Source organism: Somniosus microcephalus, chromosome 5 (assembly GCF_052327205.1).
Source record: "Somniosus microcephalus isolate GS21.2 chromosome 5, FLI_Smic_1.0, whole genome shotgun sequence".
NCBI classification, from domain to species: Eukaryota; Metazoa; Chordata; class Chondrichthyes; order Squaliformes; family Somniosidae; genus Somniosus; species Somniosus microcephalus.
In genome coordinates this window covers 131,264,049-131,288,432 of record NC_140991.1, presented here as the reverse complement: position 1 = coordinate 131,288,432, position 24,384 = coordinate 131,264,049, and the positions used below count along the sequence as shown (strand labels likewise).

The following is a 24,384-nucleotide window of genomic DNA, read 5'->3' as shown; positions in this document are numbered from 1 at the left end:
AATTACAGGCCTAATTAGTTTCCAAAAAATTGGCAAACACTTGCAGTACCTAATGTATAGCCATATGGTGTCAGCACACGGGAGGCAAAGTAATTCCTCGCTCCAAGAAGATCAGTCAGGGCATTCTTAACTTTGCTGTACAGATGTTCATCCACCAGGCTTTCCACCGAGCGTCCTGGTGTGAGAAATGATTTCACCCGATACTTTGGAGGAAGGTTGGGACCCTGTTGAGAAACAGAACTAGTTCACTTCTATACCAAAAAAAATGTCTGAGTCACACAAAGTATTAGTTCATGTCAACCGAGGACAATCCTCTTCCTACTAGATACTCAAATGTTCTCTATCGCTTTAGGTCACAATTTTATCAACAATATAATCTTATACTGATCAAGGTTTTCCACAGTATCTCTAAAACATGTGGAAACTTATACAGAAGGTTTTTATGGTAAGTAACATAGGTTCACAATAAGCTTAAAAATCAAGAATGTGGGGCGCTGCAGGGCTAAGTAACTTCTACACTGGAAAGACGTGTCACTACAGGCTATGAAAAATATTTACAAGATCAGTAGTTGGACTTAAATATGTCACATTTCTTAACAATATGATATAAAAATTCCCATGTAGCAACATTACAGTTTAACTTAATAGCAAAATACTACGGATGCTGGAAATCTGAAATAACAACAGAAAATGCTGGAAATACTCAGCAGGCCAGGCAGCATCCGTGGAGAGAGAAACAGAGTTAACGTTTCAGGTCTGGGACCCTTCATCAGAACTGGAAAAAGCTGGAGATGTAACAGATATTAAGCAGGTGCAGAGACGGGGGGTGGGGGGGGGGGGTGGTTTAGGAGGGGAAGAAGGAATTGAAAGAACATACTGTGAAAATGTTACAATTTAACAATTATCTTGACACTGGGAATTGGAGTACATGAGAACGGTGTTCGAGGATGAATTGTACATGGCAGTAACCACCCTCACTCATCAAATTTTTACCTTCACTGCTTTGTCATCACAATTGAACAACAAAGAATCTCAGAAGATTTGTATTGGCAGTGTACAACCTTACAGAATATCACATTGTGAATGGGACCGCAGAATATTACAACGGAATTCACTACACATGCACAAGGACAGTATTGAAAACCACCACTCTATTGATAGCTCTATGCTGAACACCAACTTTCCATCCATTTTGCTAAATACTTGCAGTACCTAGTTTATAGCCATACAGCGCCAATAAATGGTGGGGTGGAAGGAACAGCCAAGAGATACATAAGTTTATATTTTTGAGCCTTTTTTGTCAGGTTGAGTGGGTAGGGGGGAGGGAAGGGATTCCTGAAGGTAGAAAAATATCAGGTTTGGAGAACAAAACACTTTTGCACTTTGAAGAACTGGGCTGAGGTTTTCTGCTTCTGTGCTTGCCAGCCTGGGATTTTCCATCCCATCATTTTAATGGGTGAAAAATTGCAGGCTGACAGGGGCACTAATAAGTGGAAAACTCAAGCACCAGTGTCAGCATCAAGTACTTCCAGGGCAGGTATGCCACAGCCAGATGAAAAGTAAAACTCCCTCTAAACTGCCCAACCTATCTTAGCTCTAACCCCGGAAGAGCATCCCTACTGTACCATTGTGAATTTTCCATTTCCTACAGTGGTCATCCTGAATGAGACTGCCAAACAGTGCCAATACATGCTGAATCATGGCCAGTTTTGCACAGTAGATGTACTGATTAGAAACTGGGTTCAGATTATCTGGTTTCAGCAAACACATTTATACATCTCACTCTCAACTCAGGACTTGCTCCCTTTTTTCAGTGGTAAGTCACAAAATAATGACGTAGTAATTCTGGCACTTCCCTGACCTCAGACACCACCTCCATACTGCCACTGATAAACGGTCCAACAATCATCTTCATTCTTCTCTTGCTCCTAATATACTTAAAGAATGCTTCATTATTGTCCTTTATATTTTCTGTCGTATTTGACTTATGTTCCTTCTTCATGCCTCTGATCAGTTTCTTGTCATTCCGTTATTTGATTTTGTAGCTCTCCCTATCCTGCTCCGTCCACATTTCTGTACCTAATATCTTCCTTTTTTATCCAAGTTGGTTTTACTCTCCTATTTTATCCATGACTCATTTCTGGGCCTCTATAATGTAAAAAAAAAAAATCTCCTTACATCACTCCCACTTTTTCTCCCCATCCTTCCCTTGAAATGGTTCTTCCAATTTTATTCCCTTCATGCATTATTTCATCTCTTCAAAGTCTGCTCTCCTGAAATACAACTTAAACTGTTCTCTTCTCATTTCAACCTTAAAATTAACAACTTTATGATCATAGACCTCAATGTCCGCTTACTTCAACTTGGCCTATTATTCCCTCTTCATTATTTAGGAGAAAATCTAATACTGCCTCCGCTTTGTGGGTTTCCTCACCTTCTGACCAAGAAATGATTTGTGAAGCACTTCAATAAACTCCCTTACACATGCAGATTGTCCCCATTATAATCCCAGTCTGCGTTAGCAAGATTAAAATCCTCCATCATTACAACTGAGGCCTTAGCATTAATCTTTTTATGAACTCCCGCAACAGTATACCTTCCTTCTCGTTTTGTGGCAACTTGTAACATTGGGAAAGATTGAACAGGTTGGGGTTTTTTTCTTTAGAAAAGAAAAGACTTAGAGGTGGCCTGATATAGGTCTTTAAGATTATGAATGGGTTGGACAGGGTAGATGTGGAGAGAATGTTTCCACTTGTGGGAGAATCTAAAACTAGGAGCCGTAAATACAAGATAGTTACTAATAAATCCAATAGGAAAATAAGGAGAAATTTCTTTATACAGAGAGAGTGGTTAGAATGTGGAACTTGCTACCACAGGAATTGAGGCAAACAGCTTAGATGCTTTCAAAAGATATACTAAAAGACTGAGATGCGGTAGATAGAATGGGAGGAGATTCGTGTGGGTATAAAAACCAGCACAGACTATTTGGGCCGAAAAATAATGGAATCCCTCCTAAAGGAGAAAATAGAAAAACATCTTGGAAACCAAAAATATAATGATGAATAGTCAAACATGGATTTCAAAAGGGAAAGTCTTGCTTGACTAACCTCACTGAATTCTTTGAAGAGGTAACAGAGTGAGTAGACAAGGGTAATGCAATAAATGTAATTTATCTAGATTTCCAAAATGCCTTCGCTAAGGTGCCACATAATAGACTAATGAATAAGTCTATGTGCATGAGCATGTGGAGTCAGGGGACAAGTAGCAGAATGGATAACTAGCTGGCTGCAAGACAGAAAGCAGAGGGTCGGGGTAAAGAGTAGCTATTCAGAGTGGCAGAAGGTGGAAAGTGGGGTCCCACAAGGATCAGTGCTGGGACCAGTGTTGTTCACAATTTAGACTTTGGAATCAAAAACACAATTTCTAAATTTGCGGAAGACACCAGATTAAGGGGGGGGGGGGGAAATAGTCAATACTTGCCTGGATGACTGTAGCTCCAACAACACTCAAGAAGCTCAACACCATCCAAGACAAAGCAGCCCGCTTGATTAGCACCCCATCCATCACCATAAACATTCACTCCCTCCACCACCGGCATACCGTGGCTGCAGCGTGTACCATCTACAAGATGCACTGCAGCAATTCACCAAGGCTTCTTCGGCAGCACCTCCCAAACCCGCGACCTCTACCACCTAGAATGACAAGGGCAGCAGGCGCATGGGAACGGCACCACCAGCTCCAAGTTCCCCTCCAAGTCACACATCATCCTGTCTTGGAAGTATATCGCCGATCCTTCATCGTCACTGGGTCAAAGTCCTGGACCTCCCTCCCTAACAGCACTGTGGGAGTACTTTCACCACACAGACTGCAGCGGTTCAAGAAGGCGGCTCACCACCACCTTCTCAAGGGCAACTAGGGATGGGCAATAAATGCTGGCCTTGTCAGCGACGCCCACATCCCATGAATGAATTTTTTTTTAATACTGAGGAGGGCTGCAACAAATTACAAGACGACATTAATAAACCTGCAGAATGGGCATATAATTGGCAAATTAATTTCAACACAGAGAAGTGTGCATTATTACATTTTGCTAAGAAAAATAAGGAGGTCGCCTATTACTTGGAAAATAAAAATCTAAAATGGGGTAGAGGAGCAAAGGGATCTAGGAGTACAAATGGACAAATCACTAACAGAGATGACGCAGGTTAATAAGGCCATAAAAAAAGCAAACCAAGCACTAGGGTTTATTTCTAGAGGAACAGAATTGAAAAGTAGAGAAGTTATGCTAAACTTGTATCGAACCTTAGTTAGGCCACACTTGGGAGTACTGTGTACAGTTCTGGTCGCCATATTATAAAAAGGATATAGAGGCCATGGAGAGGGTGCAAAAAAGATTCACAAGGATGATACCAGAAATGCAAGGTTATGATGATCAGGAAAGGATGAACAGCCTGGTTTGAAAAGAGATGGCTGAGGGATGACCTAACAGAGGTCTTTAAAATTACGAAAGGTTTTGATAGAGTAGATACAGAGAGACACTCTCTCTGTGCCTACTCTATCAAACCCTTTCATAATTTTAAAGACCTCGATTATCAAAACCTTTCAAAGAGCAAAACTAGAGGCCATCAATATAAGTTAGCCACCAAGAAATCAAATAGGGAATTCAGAAGAAACTTCTGTACCCAGAAAGTGAAAGTGGTGAGAATGTGGAACTTGCTACCACAGGGAGTGGTTGAGGCGAATAGTATAGATGCATTTAAGGGGAGGCTAGATAAACATATGAGGGAAAAGGGAATAGAGGGTTAAGAACATAAGAAATAGGAGCAGGAGTAGGCCATTTGGCCCTTTGAGCCTGCTCCACCATTCAATAAGATCATGGCTGATCTTCTACCTCAACTCACTTTCCTGCACTATCCCCAATTCCCTTGATTCACTTAATATCCAAAAATATATCACTCTCTGTCTTCAATATACTCAACGACTGAGCCTCCACAGCCCTCTGGGGTAGAGAATTCCAAAGATTCACCACCCTCTGAGTGATGAAATTTCTCCTCATCTCAGTTCTAAATGGCCGACCCCTTATTCTGAGACTGTGACCCCTGGTTCTAGACTCCCCAGCCAGGGGAAACATCCTCCCTGCATCTACCCTGTCAAGCCCTGTAAGAATTTTGTATGTTTCAATAAGATCACCTCTCATTCTTCTAAACTCTAGGGAATACAGGCCTAGTCTGCGCAATCTCTCCTCATAGGACAATCCCCCCATCCCAGGAATCAGTCTGGTGAACCTCCGTTGCACTCCCTCTATGGCAAGTATATCCTTCCTCAGGTAAGGAGACCAAAACTGTACACAATACTCCAGGTGTGGTCTCATCAGGGCCCTATATAATTGCAGTAAGACATCTTTACTCTTATACTCAAATCCTCTTGTAATAAAGGCCAACATACCATTTGCTTTCCTAATTGCTTGCTGTACCTGCTTGTTAACTTTCAGTGATTCGTGTACAAGGACACCCAGGTCTCTCCGAACACCAACATTTCCCAATCTCTCACCATTTAAGTGCAGGAAAGTGGAGATGAAAAGATCAGCCACGATCTTATTGAATGGCAGAGCAAGCTCGAAGGGCCAAATGGCCTACTCCCGCTCCTATTTCTTATGTTCTTAAGTTCGTTGACCTCCCCACATTGTTATCAACTTGCACTTCCAGCAATTTGCGGCACAACATTTTTTCAGGCTGAAGGGTGAGGAAATCAGCTCATGCGAGATGCTTTGCTCCAGCAAATTCTGACCCAATGTCATTCCTCAATTCAGGTGAAGACCGTCCCTTCCTCCAGAAGTGATCCGAGTGGGCCAAAAATTTGAACTCTTCAGAATGTATGACTTTAAAATGGAGAGTGAACTGTGTTTGCATGCCCTGATCCAATTAATCTTCTCCCTCTAACCCTGCTTCACCTGAAGACTACACTAGGTCTTGACTCTCCGTGTGCAATACACAAGAAAAATATTTGTTTTGCAATGAGCCAAAGCGAATAGTTAAAAATATCTTACATACCTCATAAATTCGGCACTCCAGTTTCATAGTCATGAACAGCTGAGTCAGCTGGGCAAGGACAAACTTGTCTAAACCAGTTCCTTGTGCTATTAGAATATACAAACAAAAATATGTAAATTAAAATCGCCTATGCCAATTGAAGAATTAGCTATCACCATCAGTACTGCTTTATAAAACACAAATAGCTTTACAGACAGGTACCAGTTTGACACCAAGTTAGCTAATGTGAGAGGGAGGGGCAACTTTCAAAGTTCCCTGCTTCCAACTGGACGTGTCTGCATTGCCTGTGCAAGGACTTCAGGTGGGAACAGAATCTGACCTGTTAGTGATGCCGCTCCCCACCGAGTTTCGGTTTACACATGAAGAGTGGCTACTTAGAAACATAGAAGATAGCAGGAGTAGGCCATTCGGCCCCTCGAGCCTGCTCCGCCATTTAATGAGATCATGGCTGATCATCCAAATTCAGTACCCTGTCCCTGCTTTCTCCCTATATCCCTTGAGCCTTAAGAAATATATCTAACTTCTTGAATATATTTAATGAATTGGCCTCAACTGCCTTCTGTGTTAGAGAATTCCACAGGTTCACCACTCTCTGGGTGAAGAAATTCCTTCTCATCTCTGTCCTAAATGGCTTACCCCTTATCTTTAGACAGTGACCCCTGATTCTGGACTCCCCCGCCATCGGGAACATCCTTCCTTCATCTAGTCTGTCTAGTCCTGTTAGAATTTTATATGTTTCAATGAGATCCCCTCTCATTCTTCTAAACTCCAGCAGATATAAGCCCAATCGACCCAATCTCTCCTCATACTTCATTCCTGCCATCCCAGGTATCAGTCTGGTGAATCTTCGCTGCACTCCCTCCATGGCAAGAACATCCTTCCTCAGATAAGGCGACCAAAACTGCACACAATACTCAAGGCGTGGTCTCACTAAGGCCCTGTACAACTGCAGCAAGACATCCTTGCTCCTGTACTCGAATCCTCTCACTCTGAAGGCCAACATACCATTTGCCTTCTTAATCGCCTGCTGCACCTGCATGCTGACCTTCAGCGACTGGTGCACAAGGACACCCAGGTCTCGTTGCACTTCCCCTTCTCCCAATCTATTGCCGTTCAGATAATAATCTGCCTTCCTGTTTTTGCCACCAAAGTGGATAACCTCGCATTTATCCACATTATACTGCATCTGCCATGCATCTGCCCAATCACCCAACCTGTCCAAATCGTGCTGGAGTTTCTCGGCATCCTCTTCACAGCACACACGCCCACCCAGCTTTGTGTCATCTGCAAATTTGGAGATATTACATCTAGTTCCCTCATCTAGATCATTAATATATATTGTGAATAACTGGGGTCCTAGCACCGATCCCTGCGGTACCCCACTTGTCACTGCCTGCCACTCGGAAAAAGACCCGTTTATTCCAACTCTTTGCTTCCAGTCTGCCAACCATTCTCTATCCAAGTCATTACCTTACCCCCAATCCCATGTGCTTTAACTTTGCACACTAATCTCTTATACGGGACCTTATCGAAAGCCTTCTGAAACTCCAAATATACCACATCCACTGGTTTTCCCTTATCTATTCTACCAGTTACATCCTCAAAAAATTCCAGTAGATTAGTCAAGCATGATTTACCTTTTGTAAATCCATGTTGACTTTGTCCAATCCTGTCACTGTTTTCCAAGTGCTCTGCCATTACATCTTTTATAATGGACTCTAGCATTTTCCCCACTACCGATGTCCGGTTTACCGGTCTGTAAATCCCCATTTTCTCTACCACCTTTTTTGAATAGTGGGGTTACATTAGCTACCCTCCAATCCATGGGAACTGTGCCAGAGTCTATAGAATTTTGGAAGATGACCAGCAATGCATCTACTATTTCTAGGGCCACTTCCTTAAGTACCCTAGGATGTAGATTATCAGGCCCTGGGGATTTATCGGCATTCAATCCCATCAATTTCCCTAACACCATTTCCCCACAAATACTGATTTCTTTCAGTTCCTCCCTCTCATTAGACCCTATGTTCCCCGACATCTCTGGGAGCTTATTTGTGTCCTCCTTTGTGAAGACAGAACCAAAGTATGTATTTAATTGGTCAGCCATTTCTTTGTTTCCCATTATAAATTCCCCTGATTCTGACTGCAAGGGACCTACGCTTGACTTCACCAATCTTTCTCTCTTCACATATCTATAGAAGCTTTTACAGTCAGTTTTTATGTTCCCTGAAAGCTTACTCTCATATTCTATTTTCCCCTCTTAATTAATCCTTTTGTCCTCCTTTGCTGGGTCATAAACTGTTCCCAATCCTCAGGTTTGCTGCTTTTTCTGGCCAATTTATATGTCCTCTCCTTGGATCTTATGCTATCCCTAATTTCCCTTCTTAGCCACGATTGCACCACCTTTTTTGTTTTATTTTTATGCCAGACAGTGATGAACAAATTCTGTAGTTCATCCATGCGATCTTTAAATGTTTGCCATTGCCTATCCACCGTCAACCCTTTAAGTAATGTTCCCAAATCCATCCTAGCCAACTCGCGCCTCATACCATCGTAGTTTCCTTTATTTAAATTCATTCCGGGGGCCTGCTTGTGCCTGCGAGACCATACCCCAGGATAAGTCAGGCCTCAGGAGGGAAGTGTTTTGAATTGGAAGGCAAGTCATCCCAATCCTGCTGTTGCTGGTAGATGCTGGAGACCAGGTCCAAGGCTTGCCTTTTACAGGGCTGTAGACACATTGGATCGCTGGCGCAATCGACATTGGGTGACAGGTGGAAGCACAGATTGGAGACAGGGGTGGGGGTGGGGGGGGGTGGAGAAAGAGTGAGATTGGTGAGAGGCAGAGAAGGTTATTAGGATGGAGAGAAATGTGAGGGCCACATATACACACATTGAGAGAGAGGCAGAGAGACAGAAACTGGTGGGAGAGACAAAGAGACACATTTAGGGACATAGAAAGAGATTGGGCAGAGAGAGACATGGGAGGCACCGAGACTATTAGGTGAGCAGAGGACTCACCCTGAGCAATGCCCTGGGAGATCTACTAGTTATGTTAAAAATACTGAGTGGGTTGAAACATTCTGTTTCATAATACATTGAAAACTCCTATGTCAGGCTCTGTGTAGGAAAAATTCATTTTAAACACATCGGTGGTGTTAAATGCCTGTCACGGTAACGTTAGGTACATAGCTCTTCATTCTTCACTAGGTTTTTTTTGTCTTATAATACTCCTGTGCAGCGCCTTGGGACGTTTTACTACGTTAAAGGCACTATATAAATACAAGTTGTTGTTGTTGGTAGAGTCACACAGCCTTCGTGTGAACGCGACTTGTCTGCTATACGCGGTGGCCGGTGTAAGCAGGAAATTCACATCGGTCACCCATGAAACTGTTCAATGAAATTCTTTAGAGTCATACAGCACAGAAAGAGGCCCTTCGGCCCATCATGTCCACGCCGGCCATCAAGCCCTGTCTATTCTAATCCCATTTTCTAGCACTTGGTCCGTAGCCTTGTATGCTATGGCGTTTCAAGTGCTCATCCAAATGCTTCTTGAATGTTGTGAGGGTTCCTGCCTCTACCACCCTTTCAGGCAGTGAGTTCCAGATTCCAACCACCCTCTGGGTGAAAAAGTTTTTCCTCAAATCCCCTCTAAACCTCTTGCCCCTTACCTTGAAATTATGGCCCCTGGTTATTGACCCCTCTACTAAGGGGAAAAGTTCCTTTCTATCTACCCTATCTATGTCCCTCATAATTTTGTACACCTCAATCAGGTCCCCCCTCAGCCTTCTCTGCTCTAAGGAAAAGAACCTCAGCCTGTTCCGTCTTTCTTCATAGCTGAAGCGCTCCAGCCCAGGTAACATCCTGGTGAATCTCCTCTGCACCCTCTCCAATGCAATCACATCCTTCCTATAGTGTGGTGACCAGAACTGCACACAGTACTCCAGCTGTGGCCTAACCAGCGTTTTGTACAGCTCCATCCCTGCTCTTATATTCTATGCCTCGGTTAATGAAATAAAAACAGAAAATGCTGGAGAAACTCAGCAGGTCAGGCAGCATCTCTGAAGAAAGAAACAGAGTTAACGTTTCAAGTTGATGACCTTTCGTCAGAACTGGAAAAAAGCAGGAAATGGAACAGATTTTTAAACAAGTGAAGAGGCTGGGAAAGGGGGGAGGGGATGAAAGAACAAAAGGGAAGGTCTGTGATAGGATGGAAGGTGGAAGAGATTAAGAGACTTTAAGAGATATTCAAGGCAAAAGGAGATGGTAATGGAACAAAGGATGGCTCTAGATAAAGTGTAAATTGTGCTGGCAGAATGAAAGACAGCTGCCATGTGGGGGAGAAGAAAAAGAGACAGACAAAAAGTGTGGATATATATAAATAGGGGCCGAGGTTGTGATCTGAAATTGTTGAACTCTATTTTGAGGTTGGGGTGGGGGAGGGGAAATGAAGAGACATCAGAGGCATTTGGTAGAGTGATTGAGGTAAGTAACTTACCTCGGTTAATGAAGGCAAGTATCCCATATGCCTTTTTAACCACCTTAGCTACCTGTCCTGCTGCCTTCAGGGGTCTATGTACATGCACACCAAGGTCCCTCTGATCCTCTGTCCTTCCTAGGGTCCTACCATTCATTGTGTATTCCCTTGCCTTGTTAGTCCTCCTAAAATGCATCACCTCACACTTTTCAGGGTTAAATTCCAATTGCCACTGTTCTGCCCATCTAACCAACCCATCTATATCGTCCTGTAGCCTGAGGCTTCCCTCCTCGCTATTTACCACTCCACCAATTCTCGTGTCATCTGCGAACTTACTGATCATACCTCCTACATTCATATCTAAATCATTAATGTACACTACAAACAGCAAAGGACCCAGCACCGATCCCTGCGGTACACCACTGGACACAGGCTTCCAGTCACAAAAACAACCTTCGACCATCACCCTCTGCCTCCTGCCACTAAGTTCTCTGAGTGGGTTCATGGAGACCTGCTACATTCATTCATATTCAGATCAATGTCATATTTTAAAATTGCAACGGTGTTTCAGAATTTGATTTGCTGTTTTAAATGTTGTATCCTGCAGAGTTTATGGGAAACAAAGTGTATAACTGTAACTAAGTACTGAAGCTGTTTGATAAACTGTATAGCGCTGTCTCCTTGTACACCGCACACATAAATAAAAGTATAGTACTGTATATAGTGCACGGATGAAATCTGCCCCCACTGAGGGAATCTTCATTCTTCATCTCTCCACTGCTCTTGCAGCCGTTAAAAATGGGTTTGTTTCAAAAGGTTGCAGCCTCTAAGTAGGATTGAATTTAGCTGTTAGATGAACCACAGTGGTATCAGCATATTCTATATTCCTAAATAACAACAGAAAACGCTGGAAAAACTCAGCAGGCCAGGCAACATCCGTGGAGAGAGAAACAGAGTTAACGTTTCAGGTTGAAGACCCTTCGTCAGAACTGAGAAAAAAGCAGGAAATGAAACGGATGAAAAAGCAAGTTTGGGGGCTGGGAAATGGGGGAGGGGATAAAAGAACAAAAGGGAAGGTCTGTGAGAGGTGAAGAGACATTAAGAGATATTCAAGGCGAGACGAGATGGTAATAGGACAGGTTAAGAAACAAAAGATGGCTCTAGATGAAGTGTGAAATGCGTTGGCAGAATGAGAGACAGCTGCCATGTGGGAGAGAAAACAAAGGAAAAGGCACAAACCAAAAGTGTGGATAAAAAATATATAAAATATGATAGGGGCCGAGGTTATGATCTGAAATTGTTGAACTCGATATTGAGTCCGGAAGGCTGTAAAGTGCCTAATCGGAAGATGAGGTGCTGTTCCTCGAGCTTACACTGAGCTTCCGTGGAACAATGCAAGAGGCCGAGTACAGTGAGGTCTGAGTGGGAATGGAGCGGTGAATTGAAATGACAGGCGACCGGAAGCTCGGGGTCACCCTTACGGACTGAACAGAGGTGTTCCGCAAAGCAGTCACCCAATCTGCGTTTGGTCTCCCCAATGTAGAGGAGACCGCATCGTGAGCAACGAATACAGTATACTAGATTGCAAGAAGTACAAGTAAATCGTTGTTTCACCTGGAAGGGGTGTTTGGGGCCCTGGACAGTGGGAAGGGGGGAGGTATAAGGGCAGGTGTTGCATCTCCTGCGCTTGCACGGGAAGGTGCCGCGTGAAGGGGAAGGGGTGCGGGGGGTGATAGAGGAGTGGACTAGGGTGTCTCGGAGGGAGCGGTCCCTACAGAATGCTGAAAGGGGAGGGGAGGGGAAGATGCGTTTGGTGGTGGGATCACATTGGAGGTGGCGGAAATGGCGGAGGATGATCCGTTGAATGTGGAGGCTGGTGGGGTGAAAGGTGAGGACAAGGGGAACCCTAGTGTGGTTCCGGGAGGGAGGGGTAGGGGTGAGGGTAGAAGTGCGGGAGATAGAATGGACACAGTCAAGGGCCATGTCAACCACAGTTGAGGGGAATCCTCGGTTGAGGAAAAAGGAAGACATGTCGGAAGCACTGGTGTGGAAGGAGGCATCGATTTGCTATCGTATTCTATATTCGATAAGGTCCCGCATAAGAGATTGGCGTGCAAAGTTAAAGCACATGGGATTGGGAGTAAGGTACTGACTTGGATAGAGAACTGGCTGGCAGACAGGAAGCAAAGAGTTGGAATAAACGGGTCTTTTTCCGAATGGCAGGCAGTGACTAGTGGGGTACCGCAGGGATCGGTGCTAGGACCCCAGCTATTCACAATATATATTAATGATCTAGACGAGGGAACTGAACTGGATGTAATATCTCCAAGTTTGCAGATGACACAAAGCTGGGTGGGCGTGTGTGCTGTGAGGAGGATGCAAAGGAACTCCAGTATGATTTGGACAGGTTGGGTGATTGGGCAGATGCATGGCAGATGCAGTATAATGTGGATAAATGTGAGGTTATCCACTTTGGTGGCAAAAACAGGACGACAGATTATTATCTGAACGGCAATAGATTGGGAAAAGGGGAAGTGCAACGAGACCTGGGTGTCCTTGTGCACCAGTCGCTAAAGGTAAGCATGCAGGTGCAGCAGGCGGTTAAGAAGGCAAATGGTATGTTGGCCTTCATAGCGAGAAGATTCGAGTACAGGAGCAAGGATGTCTTGCTGCAGTTGTACAAGGCCTTGGTGAGACCACACCTTGAGTATTGTGTGCAGTTTTGGTCGCCTTATCTGAGGAAGGATGTTCTTGCCATGGAGGGAGTGCAGCGAAGATTCACCAGGCTGATACCTGGGATGGCAGGAATGACATACGAGGAGAGATTGGGTCAATTAGGCTTTTATTCGCTAGAGTTTAGAAGAATGAGAGGGGATCTCATTGAAACTTATAAAATTCTAACAGGACTAGACAGACTAGATGCAGGAAGGATGTTCTGGATGGCGGGGGAGTCCAGATCCAGGGGTCACAGTCTAAGGATAAGGGGTAAGCCATTTAGGACAGAGATGAGGAGGAATTTCTTCACCCAGAGAGTGGTGAACCTGTGGAATTCTCTACCACAGAAGGCAGTTGAGGCCAATTCATTAAGTATATTCAAGAAGGAGTTAGATATATTTCTTAAGGCTAAAGGGATCAAGGGATATGGGGAGAAGGCAGGGACAGGGTACTGAATTTGGATGATCAGCCATGATCTCATTGAATGGCGGAGCAGGCTCGAGGGGCCGAATGGCCTACTCCTGCTCCTATCTACTGTTTCTATGTTGAATCGGACAAGTGTTCAGTCCAGCCATTCTTTATGGGAGTCTGTCGTCGCTTTAAATTGGCTACTGCACAGCTTACAATGCTGCAAGAAAGTGGTCTGTAATGAACAAGCAATTAATCAATTAGGGATTGTTTGATCTAGCTGAACGGGGCTGAAGTACTGGTCTGGTCAGTTTCACCTTTGCTCTTTCACTTTTGTAACCAGCAATCACAGGCCACGCGGGGGCGGGAGGGGGGCAATGGGGGTGAGTGACTGAGCGGGCAGGGCATCCTGAAAGGATTTAATGACAGGTAATCGCACTTTAATGAGGTGCGAACAGCTGCATGACCAGCCCAAAATGGTCAGCGCCCTTAATAGGGTTTAAGCAGTGACTTTGTAATTGACAGCAAATGGTTAGCGCCATTTGCCCGATATAAGCGGCTGTCCAGGATAAGCGGGCCAATGTAAGTGGTGGGCACTGTGCTGTGTTTTGACCAAGAGACTCAGTGTGATGTTCCCATACATGGCAGCACATGAATGTGTGAGCAGTTCTCACAGGATCACAATCTGTGGATGAAAAGTCATACTTTTGTACTGAAAAGCATTTGAGCAAAACATACTAAAAGTAACTTATTTTTAAAAATCAAACGTAAAACACGCTTTTGACTGAAACTAATTTGCACTTGCGCTCCTAAGAGAGGCCCAGCCCGCAAGACTCACCCTCCCAGCTCAATTCCCCCTCTCAAATTCAGGCTTAGTCGCGCCCAGAGAATCTTCAACAACCTCTCCCAAGCGGAGAGAGAAATATAACCCCACAAGTTCCAGAATTTCTTCCACTCCCTGGCTGCTGCAGCTTTCTGAAAACCAGTGAAATATTATTGCGACCCCCCATCCTATTTGCTGACCAGACCTTTTTCTCCATTGACATTCCCATTCCTCACCCTACAGCACTCCACTGTACTCCGAACCCTTGCTTAGGCTGCATCTGCTGATCCCAGAGCAGCACAATACACCCATTCTAGACAATCTGAAGCGATCGAGGTTCATGGGTGATTGAACCGGTTGCCCCCCACCACCTTGTGAAGCTATAAGAACGGAACTATCTCTTCATAAAATATCCAGCAATTTCACCCCTCTCCTCCCCATTGAAAAACTGTATCTTAATTAGTCATAGAGTCATAGAGTTTTACAGCACAGAAAGAGGCCCTTCGGCCCATCGTGTCTGCGCCGCCCATCCATCCCTGTCCAGTCTAATCCCATTTTCCAGCATTTGGTCCATAGCCTTGTATGCAATGGCATTTCAAGTGCTCATCCAAATGCTTCTTGAATGTTGTGAGGGTTCCTGCCTCCACCACCCTTTCAGGCATTGAGTTCCACATTCCAACCACCCTCTGGGTGAAAAAGTTCCTCCTCAAATCCCCTCTAAATCTCCTGCCCCTTACCCTGAATCTATGCCCCCTTGTTATTGACCCCCCCACTAAGGGGAAAAGTTCCTCTTTATCTACCCTATCTATGCCCCTCATTATTTTGTACACCTCAATCAGGTCCCCCCTCAGCCTTCTCTGCTCCAAGGAAAACAACTCCAGCCTGTCCAGCCTCTCTTCATAGCTGAGGCGCTCCATCCCAGGTAACATCCTGGTGAATCTTCTCTGCACCCTCTCCAAAGCAATCACATCCTTCCTATAGTGAGGCGACCAGAACTGCACACAGTACTCCAGCTGTGGCCTCACCAGCGTTTTGTACAGCTCCATCATAACCTCCCTGCTCTTATATTCTATGCCTCGGCTAATGAAGGCAAGTATCCCATATGCCTTTTTAACCACCTTATCTACCTGCTCCGCTGCCTTCAGGGATCTATGTACATGTACACCAAGGTCCCTCTGACCCTCTGTACTTCCTAGGGTCCTACCACTCATTGTGTATTCCCTTGCCTTATTTGTCCGTCCAAAATGCATCACCTCGCACTTTTCAGGGTTAAATTCCATTTGCCACTTTTCCGCCCATCTGACCAACCCGTTTATATCGTCCTGTAGCCGGAGGCTTTCCTCCTCGCAATTTACCACCCCACCAATTTTCGTGTCATCTGCGAACTTACTGATCATACCTTTTACATTTTCATCCAAATCATTTATGTAGATCACAAACAATAAGGGACCCAGCACCGATCCCTGAGGTACCCCACTGGACACAGGCTTCCAGTCACAAAAGCAACCTTCGACCATCACCCTCTGCCTCCTGCCACTCAGCCAGTTTAGGATCCAACGCGCCAAGGCACCCTGGATCCCATGGGCTCTTACCTTCTTGACCAGTCTCCTATGCGGGACTTTGTCAAAAGCTTTACTGAAGTCCATGTACACCACATCCACAGCATTTCCCTCATCCACCCCACTAGTCACCCCCTCGAAAAATTCGATCAGATTTGTTAGACATGATTTACCCTTGACAAAGCCATGCTGACTATCCCCGATTAATCCTTGCCTCTCCAAGTGGAGATTAATTTTGTCCCTCAGAATTTTTTCCAATAATTTCCCCACCACAGATGTTAGACTCACTGGCCTGTAATTCCCTGGTTTATCCCTGCTACCCTTCTTGAATAATGGTACTACGTTAGCTGTTCTCCAGTCCTCTGGTACATCCCCTGTGGCCAGAGAGGTTCTGAAAATTAGTGTCAGGGCCCCTGCAATCTCCTCCCTTGCCTCCCACAGCAGCCTGGGATACATCTCGTCCGGGCCTGGGGATTTATCCACTTTTTGGCCCGCTAAAACCGCTAGCACCTCCTCCCTCTCGATGCTAATATGTTCAAGTATGTCACAGTCCCCTTGCCCGATTTCTATGTCTGCATCGTCTTTCTCCATAGTGAACACAGATGCAAAAAATTCATTTAAAACCCCGCCTACATCCTCTGGCTCTACACACAGATTGCCACTTTGGTCCCTAATGGGCCCTACCCTTTCCCTGGTTATCCTCTTGCCCTTAATATACTTATAAAACATCTTAGGATTTTCCTTTATTTTGCTCGCCAGTGTTATTTCATGGCCCCTCCTCGCCCTCCTAATTTCTTTTTTAAGTATGCCCCTGCACTTTTTATACTCCTCTAGGGCTTCTTCTGTCTTTAGTCTTTTGTAACTGCCAAAAGCCCCCCTCTTATTTCTAATGCATTTCTGTATATCCCTTGTCATCCAAGGTTCCCTTTGCTTGTTGGTCCCACCCTTGACCTTTACAGGAACATGTTGGCGTTGTACTCTCTCTATTTCCCTTCTGAAAGTCTCCCACTGTTTTGATGTGGATTTTCCTATAAGCAGCTGCTCCCAGTCCACTTTGGCCAGATCCTGCCTCATCATATTAAAATCGGCCTTCCCCCAATTTAGAACCCTTATTTCCGGGCCGTCTTTGTCTTTTTCCATGACCACCTTAAATCTCACCGAATTATGGTCACTGTCGCCAAAATGCTCTCCTATTGACACTTCCACCACTTGCCCGGCTACATTCCCCAGAATTAGGTCCAGTACCGCCCCCTCTCTTGTAGGACTTTCTACATGTTGGCTCAAAAAGCTCTCCTGGATGCACTTTAAGAATTCTGCACCCTCTAAGCCTTTCACACTCTGACTGTCCCAATTTATATTGGGGAAGTTGAAATCCCCCACTATTATTACCCTATTATTTTCGCACTTCTCGGAGATTTGCCTACATATCTGTTCCTCTATCTCCCCCTGACTGTTTGGGGGCCTATAGTACACTCCCAGCAAAGTGCTTGCCCCCTTTTTGTTTTTAAGTTCTACCCATATGGCCTCATTAGAGGAACCCGCTAATATATCATCCCTCCTTACAGCAGTAATTGACTCCTTAATTAATATTGCAACACCCCCTCCCCTTTTACACCCCCCTCTGTCTCGCCTGAAGATTCTATACCCCGGAATATTGAGCTGCCAGTCCTGACCCTCCCTCAACCATGTCTCCGTGATAGCAACAATATCGTACTCCCATGTGTTCAACAACAACTTCAGTTCATCCACCTTATTTGCAAGACTCCTTGCATTAAAATAAATGCCTTCCAGCCCTGCCATATTCTCTTTTGCCTTCACATATTTGCTCTGCCTTCCCAGCTGACTTGTTTTTCCCTCTGTATTTGGCCGTAAATCACCCCCTACTATAGCTCCACTCTGTACCCCAACCCCCTGCCAAGTTAGTTTAAACCCTCCCCAGCAGTGCTAGCAAACCTCCCCGCAAGGATATTGGTTCCCCCCTGGTTCAGGTGTAAACCGTCCGACTTGTACAAGTCCCACCTTTCCCAGAAGCAGACCCAGTGATCCAGGAAACTAAAGCCCTCCCCCTTGCACCATCCCTTTAGCCACGCATTCATCTGTTCTATCTTCCTATTCCTATACTTACTAGCACGTGGCACCGGGAGTAATCCAGAGATTACAACCTTTGAGGTCCTGCTCCTTAATCCTTCACCTAGCTCCCTAAATTCTTGCTGCAGGACCTCATCCCTCTTTTTACCTATGTCGTTGGTACCAATGTGGACCACGACCACTGGCTGTTCTCCCTCCCCCTCCAGAATGCCCTGCAGCCGCTCAGTGACATCCTTGACCCTGGCACCAGGGAGGCAACAAACCATCCTGGATTCACGTCTACGGCCACAGAAACGCCTATCTGTTCCCCTTACTATAGAATCCCCTACCACTATTGCTCTCCCACTCTTTTTCCCCCCTTCCTGGGCAGCAGGAGCACCCCCAGTGCCAGGAAGTTGGCCGCTGCTGCCTTCCCCTGGTGAGTCATCCCCCTCAACAGTATCCAAAGCGGTATACTTGTTTGAAAGGGGGATGTCCGCAGGGGTTCCCTGCACTACCTGCCTGCCTTTGTTGCTCCGCCTGATGGTCACCCCCTGTGCTGCCCTACCCTGAGGCGTGCACAACTCGCTAAACGTGTTATCCACGAGCCTTTCAGCATCGCGCATGCTCCAAAATTCATCCACCCGCAGCTCGAGCGCCGCAATGCGGTCTACAAGTAGCTGCAGCTGGATGCATTTCCTGCACACATGGTCATCAGGGACACTGGCAGCATCCCTGACTTCCCACATAGAGCAGGAGGAGCAGAGCACGGGTCTGAACTCTCCTGCCATGACTTACCCCTTTAATTTCTTTAAAAATTTATTCAATACCCCAGTTACAGGTATGCTCTAGGGCGCTTTATTTACCAACTATCCCCACTACACCACAGAAATTTAACACCACAGAATTCAAGCTTGTATTGAAAAAAGAGAAATACTCACCAACCAATCACTTGGCCTCCTCTCTTGAATATTGGAACACACAAGACTCCCCCTTCAATAAACAAACAGTAATATCAGACCCCCACCTCCCCCCCTCCAGAACAGCAACATTAAACCTCCCTCCAGTAGTAACCCCACCTACTGAGCATCATTATTGGAACACCCAGGGTAGGGTGGTGGCATACTTGGAGGCTCAAGAAACAATGCCATGAAATGGAGAAACACCCTGCTGAATCCCTGATCGCAGACACATTGCTGTGGGGTAGGGATAAAAAAAGATAGGGAGTTATCAAAGAAAGCTGTTCTGATCAACTCAAGAGCAGCAATGATAAGTGCTGGTTACCGGCACTATCAGTTTGTGACCCTATCAGGAAAGATTGAACAGCTTGGGCTCTTTTCTCTAGACCTGATTGAGGTCTTTAAGATTATGAAAGGGTTTGATAGGGTAGACATAGAGAAGATGTTTCCACTTCTGGGGGAGACCAGAACTGGGGCCATAAATACAAGATAGTCACTAATAAATTCAATAGGGAATTCAGGAGAAACTTCTTTACCCAGAGAATGATTAGAATATGTAACTTGCTATCACATGGAGTATTTGAGGCGAATAGTATAGATGCATTTAAGGGGAAGCTAGATAAACACATGAGGGAGAAAGAAATAGAAGGTTATGCTGATAGGGTTAGATGAAGAGCGGTGGGAGGAGACTTGTGTGGAGCATAAACACTGGCATAGACCTGTTGGGCTGAATGGCTAGTTTCTGTGCTGTACATTCTATGTATGCAGGGGAGAAAGGGAGGAAGACTGGAGTTCCTAACATAGAAGATAGGAGCAGGAGTAGGCCATTCGGCCCCTCGAGCCTGCTCCATCATTTAATGAGATCATGGCTGATCATCCAAATTCAGTACCCGGTCCCTGCCTTCTCCCCATATCCCTTGATCCCTTTAGCCTTAAGAAAAAGATCCAACTCCTTCTTGAATATATTTAATGAATTGGCCTCTACTGCCTTCTTTGGCAGAGAATTCCACAGGTTCACCACTCTCTGGGTGAAGAAATTCCTCCTCATCTCTGTCCTAAATGGCTTACCCCTTATCCTTAGACTGTGACCCCTGGTTCTGGACTCCCCGACCATCGGGAACATCCTTCCAGCATCTAGCCTGTCTAGTCCTGTTAGAATTTTATAAGTTTCGATGAGATCCCCTCTCATTCTTCTAAACTCCTCTTTTTCTCCCCTCCCTTGCTGAAGGCGTTGACTATTTGCTGGGGGTATAGTTTCACAGATGCCCTCTTGCCAAAATGGTCATTATTTATATGCAAGCTGAGGGAGTGAACTTCAGCCAACTGCAGCACCCAAACTATCGCCCTAACTCAGCACAGACTAAGGACTAATCCATGGGGCCTTACTGGTTTATATGGCTTAGCAATTCACTGAACAAAGTCACTGAGCTATTATCAATAATCGCATATTCCTCTTGTTGTTTTAATCACGCTCAGAAAGACTCAATTAGTTCCTATTCCATCTCTTCCCTCTATACTTTTAAGAGTTTCAACCCACCATGGTCATGTTGCAGATTGGTAGTTCCCATTGTAAAGCATTTAGTCTTCACTATATACCACTACCAGTCCTAGTGTGTTGCACTTAATAAATTGACAATACTGCAGGCCTGCTTTGAGAACAGACAGAAAAATTGAACTAAGATTATTTTTAAATGCCACCTGTAGTTTTGATGTTTATGGCACCATCTGAACCCTACAATTAGATACTGCAACATAATCACTCACAAGCATCGATTGCTCTCTATCAATTTACTTTCTTAAACATCTTTAAAAAGATGACTAATTTTCATCAATCTACTTGTAGGGGAGGAAAGAACAAAAGGGAAGGTCTGTGGTAGGATGGAAGGCAGGAGTGATTACAAGACAAAAGCGGTGATGGTGCAAGGCAAAAGGAGATGGTAATGGGACAAGTTAAGAAACAAAAGATGACTAGATGAGGAGTAAATGGCAATGGCAGAATCATCAACAGCTGCCACGCGAGAGAAAAAAAAAGAAAAAAATAGGGGCAGAGGTTATGGTCTGAAATTCACAGAATCACAGAAACCCCACAGTGCAGATAGAGGCCATTTCGGCCCATCGAGCCTGCACCGACACATATCCCACCCGATCCCTGTATTTAATCCCCCTAACACTAAGGGTCAATTTATCATAGCCAATCAACCTAACCTGCACATCTTTGGACTGTGGGAGGAAACCGGAGCACCCGGAGAAAACCCACGCAAACACAGGGAGAATGTGCAAACTCCACACAGACAGTCACCCGAAGCCGGATTCGAACCCAGGTCCCTGGCGCTGTGAGGCAACAGTGCTAACCGCTATGCCACCGTGCTGCCCAAATTGTTGAACTCGATGTTGAGTCCAGAAGGCTGTAAAGTGCCTAATCGAAAGATGAGGTGCTGTTCCTCGAGCTTACATTGAGCTTCATTGGAACAGCGTAAGAGGCCGAGGGCGGAGAGGTCAGAGTGGGAGTGGAGCGGAGAATTAAAGTGACAGGTGACCGGAAGCTCGGGGTCACGCTTAAAAGAGCACTTTGCTTCCACCTCACAAGAATGGGATATATGGTATGATCAGTATAATTAAACAGGTCAGCTCACCTTCCAGCTCTTGCAGAAAATAGGGACTAAAGATTTTGGCTACAAAATTCACAGGAAAGCGTTCTATTAATATACACGAATGAAGGAGGTTCAGTAGGGTACGTGGTTGAAATTGTGAAAATCGGCTCCTTAATAAGTTTTCAATCTTTCGAAAGAGCTGACCTGCATTTGGAGGCAAATAATTTAGCTTGCCAAAGGGCATAATTTGTAAGGCAATTTCTTTCGTTGTAAAATTGTCTGAATTGTAAACAAAACTCTCAGCGACCGCATCAAACATGGGTGGTGACAAGATCCGTCGCTGGCTGCAATACTGCATCACTTTGCTGATTGCTTCTGGCTGCATGACAAAGGCTTTTTTGGGGACATTTCGCTCCAGAGCATCAGTGAAAAACTTGTCACTGTGTCCAAAGTACATTAGAGCATTCAGTACTGGTATGAGCTCCTGGTCTGAGAAATGAGGAATGTGTCTCACTGAATGTTTACACAGATTAATCACCAAAGGAATTGCTTGGGTTTGCTTGAGGACAACCATTGCATTAAGTATGTCACTTTTGGCTTTACAACCCAGCCTGGAAGCTAAATGAAGGGTATGGATATTCATTTTGTTCAGTAGCTGCTGGTAATTTCCCCCTTCGCCCACACCAGCCACCAGCAAGTTATAAACCATTGCTATCTCTTCAGGTGTCCAGTCATCCATTTTCTGTCCTTGAACTTGCTCCATTATTTGCTTAAGTATTTCACATCCTGGGCCCTCCAAGTCCAGCAAGGCCTTGCCCAGCAAACACAAGTCTTTAATGAACATCTGACCTTTGTTGAGCCGCTCCCGACTTTCTGACAGTAGCCGCACCATGAGAGTGCTCTGTGGGTCCACGTACAATTGCACGCACGCATACAGTGCAGTCACCAGCCCTGCATTGCTCAGCCTGAGAGACTCGTGCTCAAACTGGAAGCACAATGCCTTGAATGTCTCATTCTCCAGCAGTATTGCAGGGCTCCTCAGTCCATTCCCATCTTTTTCAACCTGTGATATTCGAAGCAAGGCGGCAGCTGCCATTGTATCGGTGATGGACACTGAAGAGTTCAGCAGTTTAAAGATCGGTTTGGCAGTTTTACAGTTGTTCAAATGTTTCAAAAAGTTCTGTTCATTGGAGGTTGTGTGCTGCTTGCCGTCCAACTTAAAGCTGTCCCCAGCATCCCCATGGAGGCACACTGTCCCCGAGGTGCAGCAAGGCTGGTCTCTGCCCACACTGTGGTATTCTTTATGAGGGGCCCATGGATGCCAGGCCTTTAGAGGTCCTGTTAACAAAATTCTGTATCCACGATGTAGCCATATTTTGTCAAGGTTTTTGCAGGGGTACAATTGCCGCTTCACAATTTGTAAAAAGTCGTATGTTTGTAACTCAGATGAAATAAAATGAAACGCTCTTCGAAGATTTAATGCCATAGCAGCTTCAGGAATTTTATTTCAGTCACCTGATACAAAAAAAAATTGTTAGGTCAGGAATAGCCACAAGTCTCCGATATTATAGTGCACTAATAATGTTAAGCTACTTTTAAGAAAATTAAAAACCTGATAAATTGCACTCATCATTTACAATAAAATGAAAAATATTCCAAATTTGCCAGCGCAGACACGATGGGCCAAATGGCCTCGTTCTGTGCCATAAATTTCTACGATTCTAAATTTCTATAAATATTTTAAATCTTTCTGTAAAATATTTCTCCCACAACCTAGGATTCCATTAATAAGCAATGACCCAAATTAAATCATTTTCTCACATGACCACAGCTAGTTATGGAACACACTTTACTGGTATTAAATGTTGCCGATTTGGATTGTGACACCCAATGGTACAGAATCAAGAAATTGGCCTTTTCCCCAATTGTCCTATTCTCATCATAGGGTGCTGAGTCTTCCAAGAATACAACTGTGTGCGTGCACGTTATTGCTCCTTTACCCAGGTCGCCATCTCTCTTATGTAACCCCAGAAAAAGACACTAAGGTATTCAGCCACAGAGAACATCACAGCCCAATCTAATCTTTATGCAGCACATGCTTTCCTGCAAATGTTACTCAATAACAACCAGGAACAGTGGGTGATTTCTTCCCTCATTCTGTCTCACGAACATTAAGGCTAATTATAGGAGCTCAATTACTGCCTTGGCTGGGGTCAGCTTAAACTGACCAGCCATCAGTCTGGGGGCCTCACTGGCTCCCCACTGCACTGACCATGGCCCGTATTTTCCGACCAGAGGCCTGCGATCTGGAAAAATCTGCGCCCTTACCCGAGGGCTCCCGGGACGCACACGCTTCCGCTCCTGGGCCTCACTAAACTTGAAGTGCGCAAGGCCCATGTACCCCAGGGGCGCATGTAGTTCGCAGTGTCCCCGGGATCACGTGGGCCATGGGGAGCCAATCACAGAAGGGAATCTCCCTTCATACATTTGACAGGAAGACCAGTCAAATATATGAATGAAGATCAATGAAAAAGTAGTAAAACTTTAAATACTTTTTTTTTTAAATCACATTTTTAAAATGACTTGAAATTACAATAAATTACATATTTTAAACAAAAATTAAATTTTTTGAAAAAAATTAAAGTTTTTTACGGGGCTAAAAATAAACACTTTAAAAAAAAAAGTATTTTTAAATGATAAATCAATGAAAAAAAATTTAAAAAACTTTTTTCAACTCT

The 24,384-nt window shown here is 44.8% G+C and overlaps 1 protein-coding gene across 6 annotated transcripts in view; it reads right to left on the bottom strand.

The window, feature by feature from the left end:
• Nucleotides 1–24,384, bottom strand: part of fastkd3 (FAST kinase domains 3) — a 34,609-nt gene that overhangs the window by 9,005 nt on the left and 1,220 nt on the right. For all 6 annotated transcript variants that reach the window (XR_015078424.1, XM_085988252.1, XM_085988250.1 and 3 more), the window contains exons 2-4: nt 21,689–23,161; nt 6,051–6,136; nt 50–224 (exon numbers count right to left, since the gene is read on the bottom strand). Coding sequence is in view for 5 of the 6 variants with exons in the window: in XM_085988252.1 (XP_085844378.1) it covers nt 50–224; nt 6,051–6,136; nt 21,689–23,132 (1,705 nt within the window). In the remaining variant the exon portion in view is untranslated. The remainder of the gene's footprint in view (nt 1–49; nt 225–6,050; nt 6,137–21,688; nt 23,162–24,384) is intronic.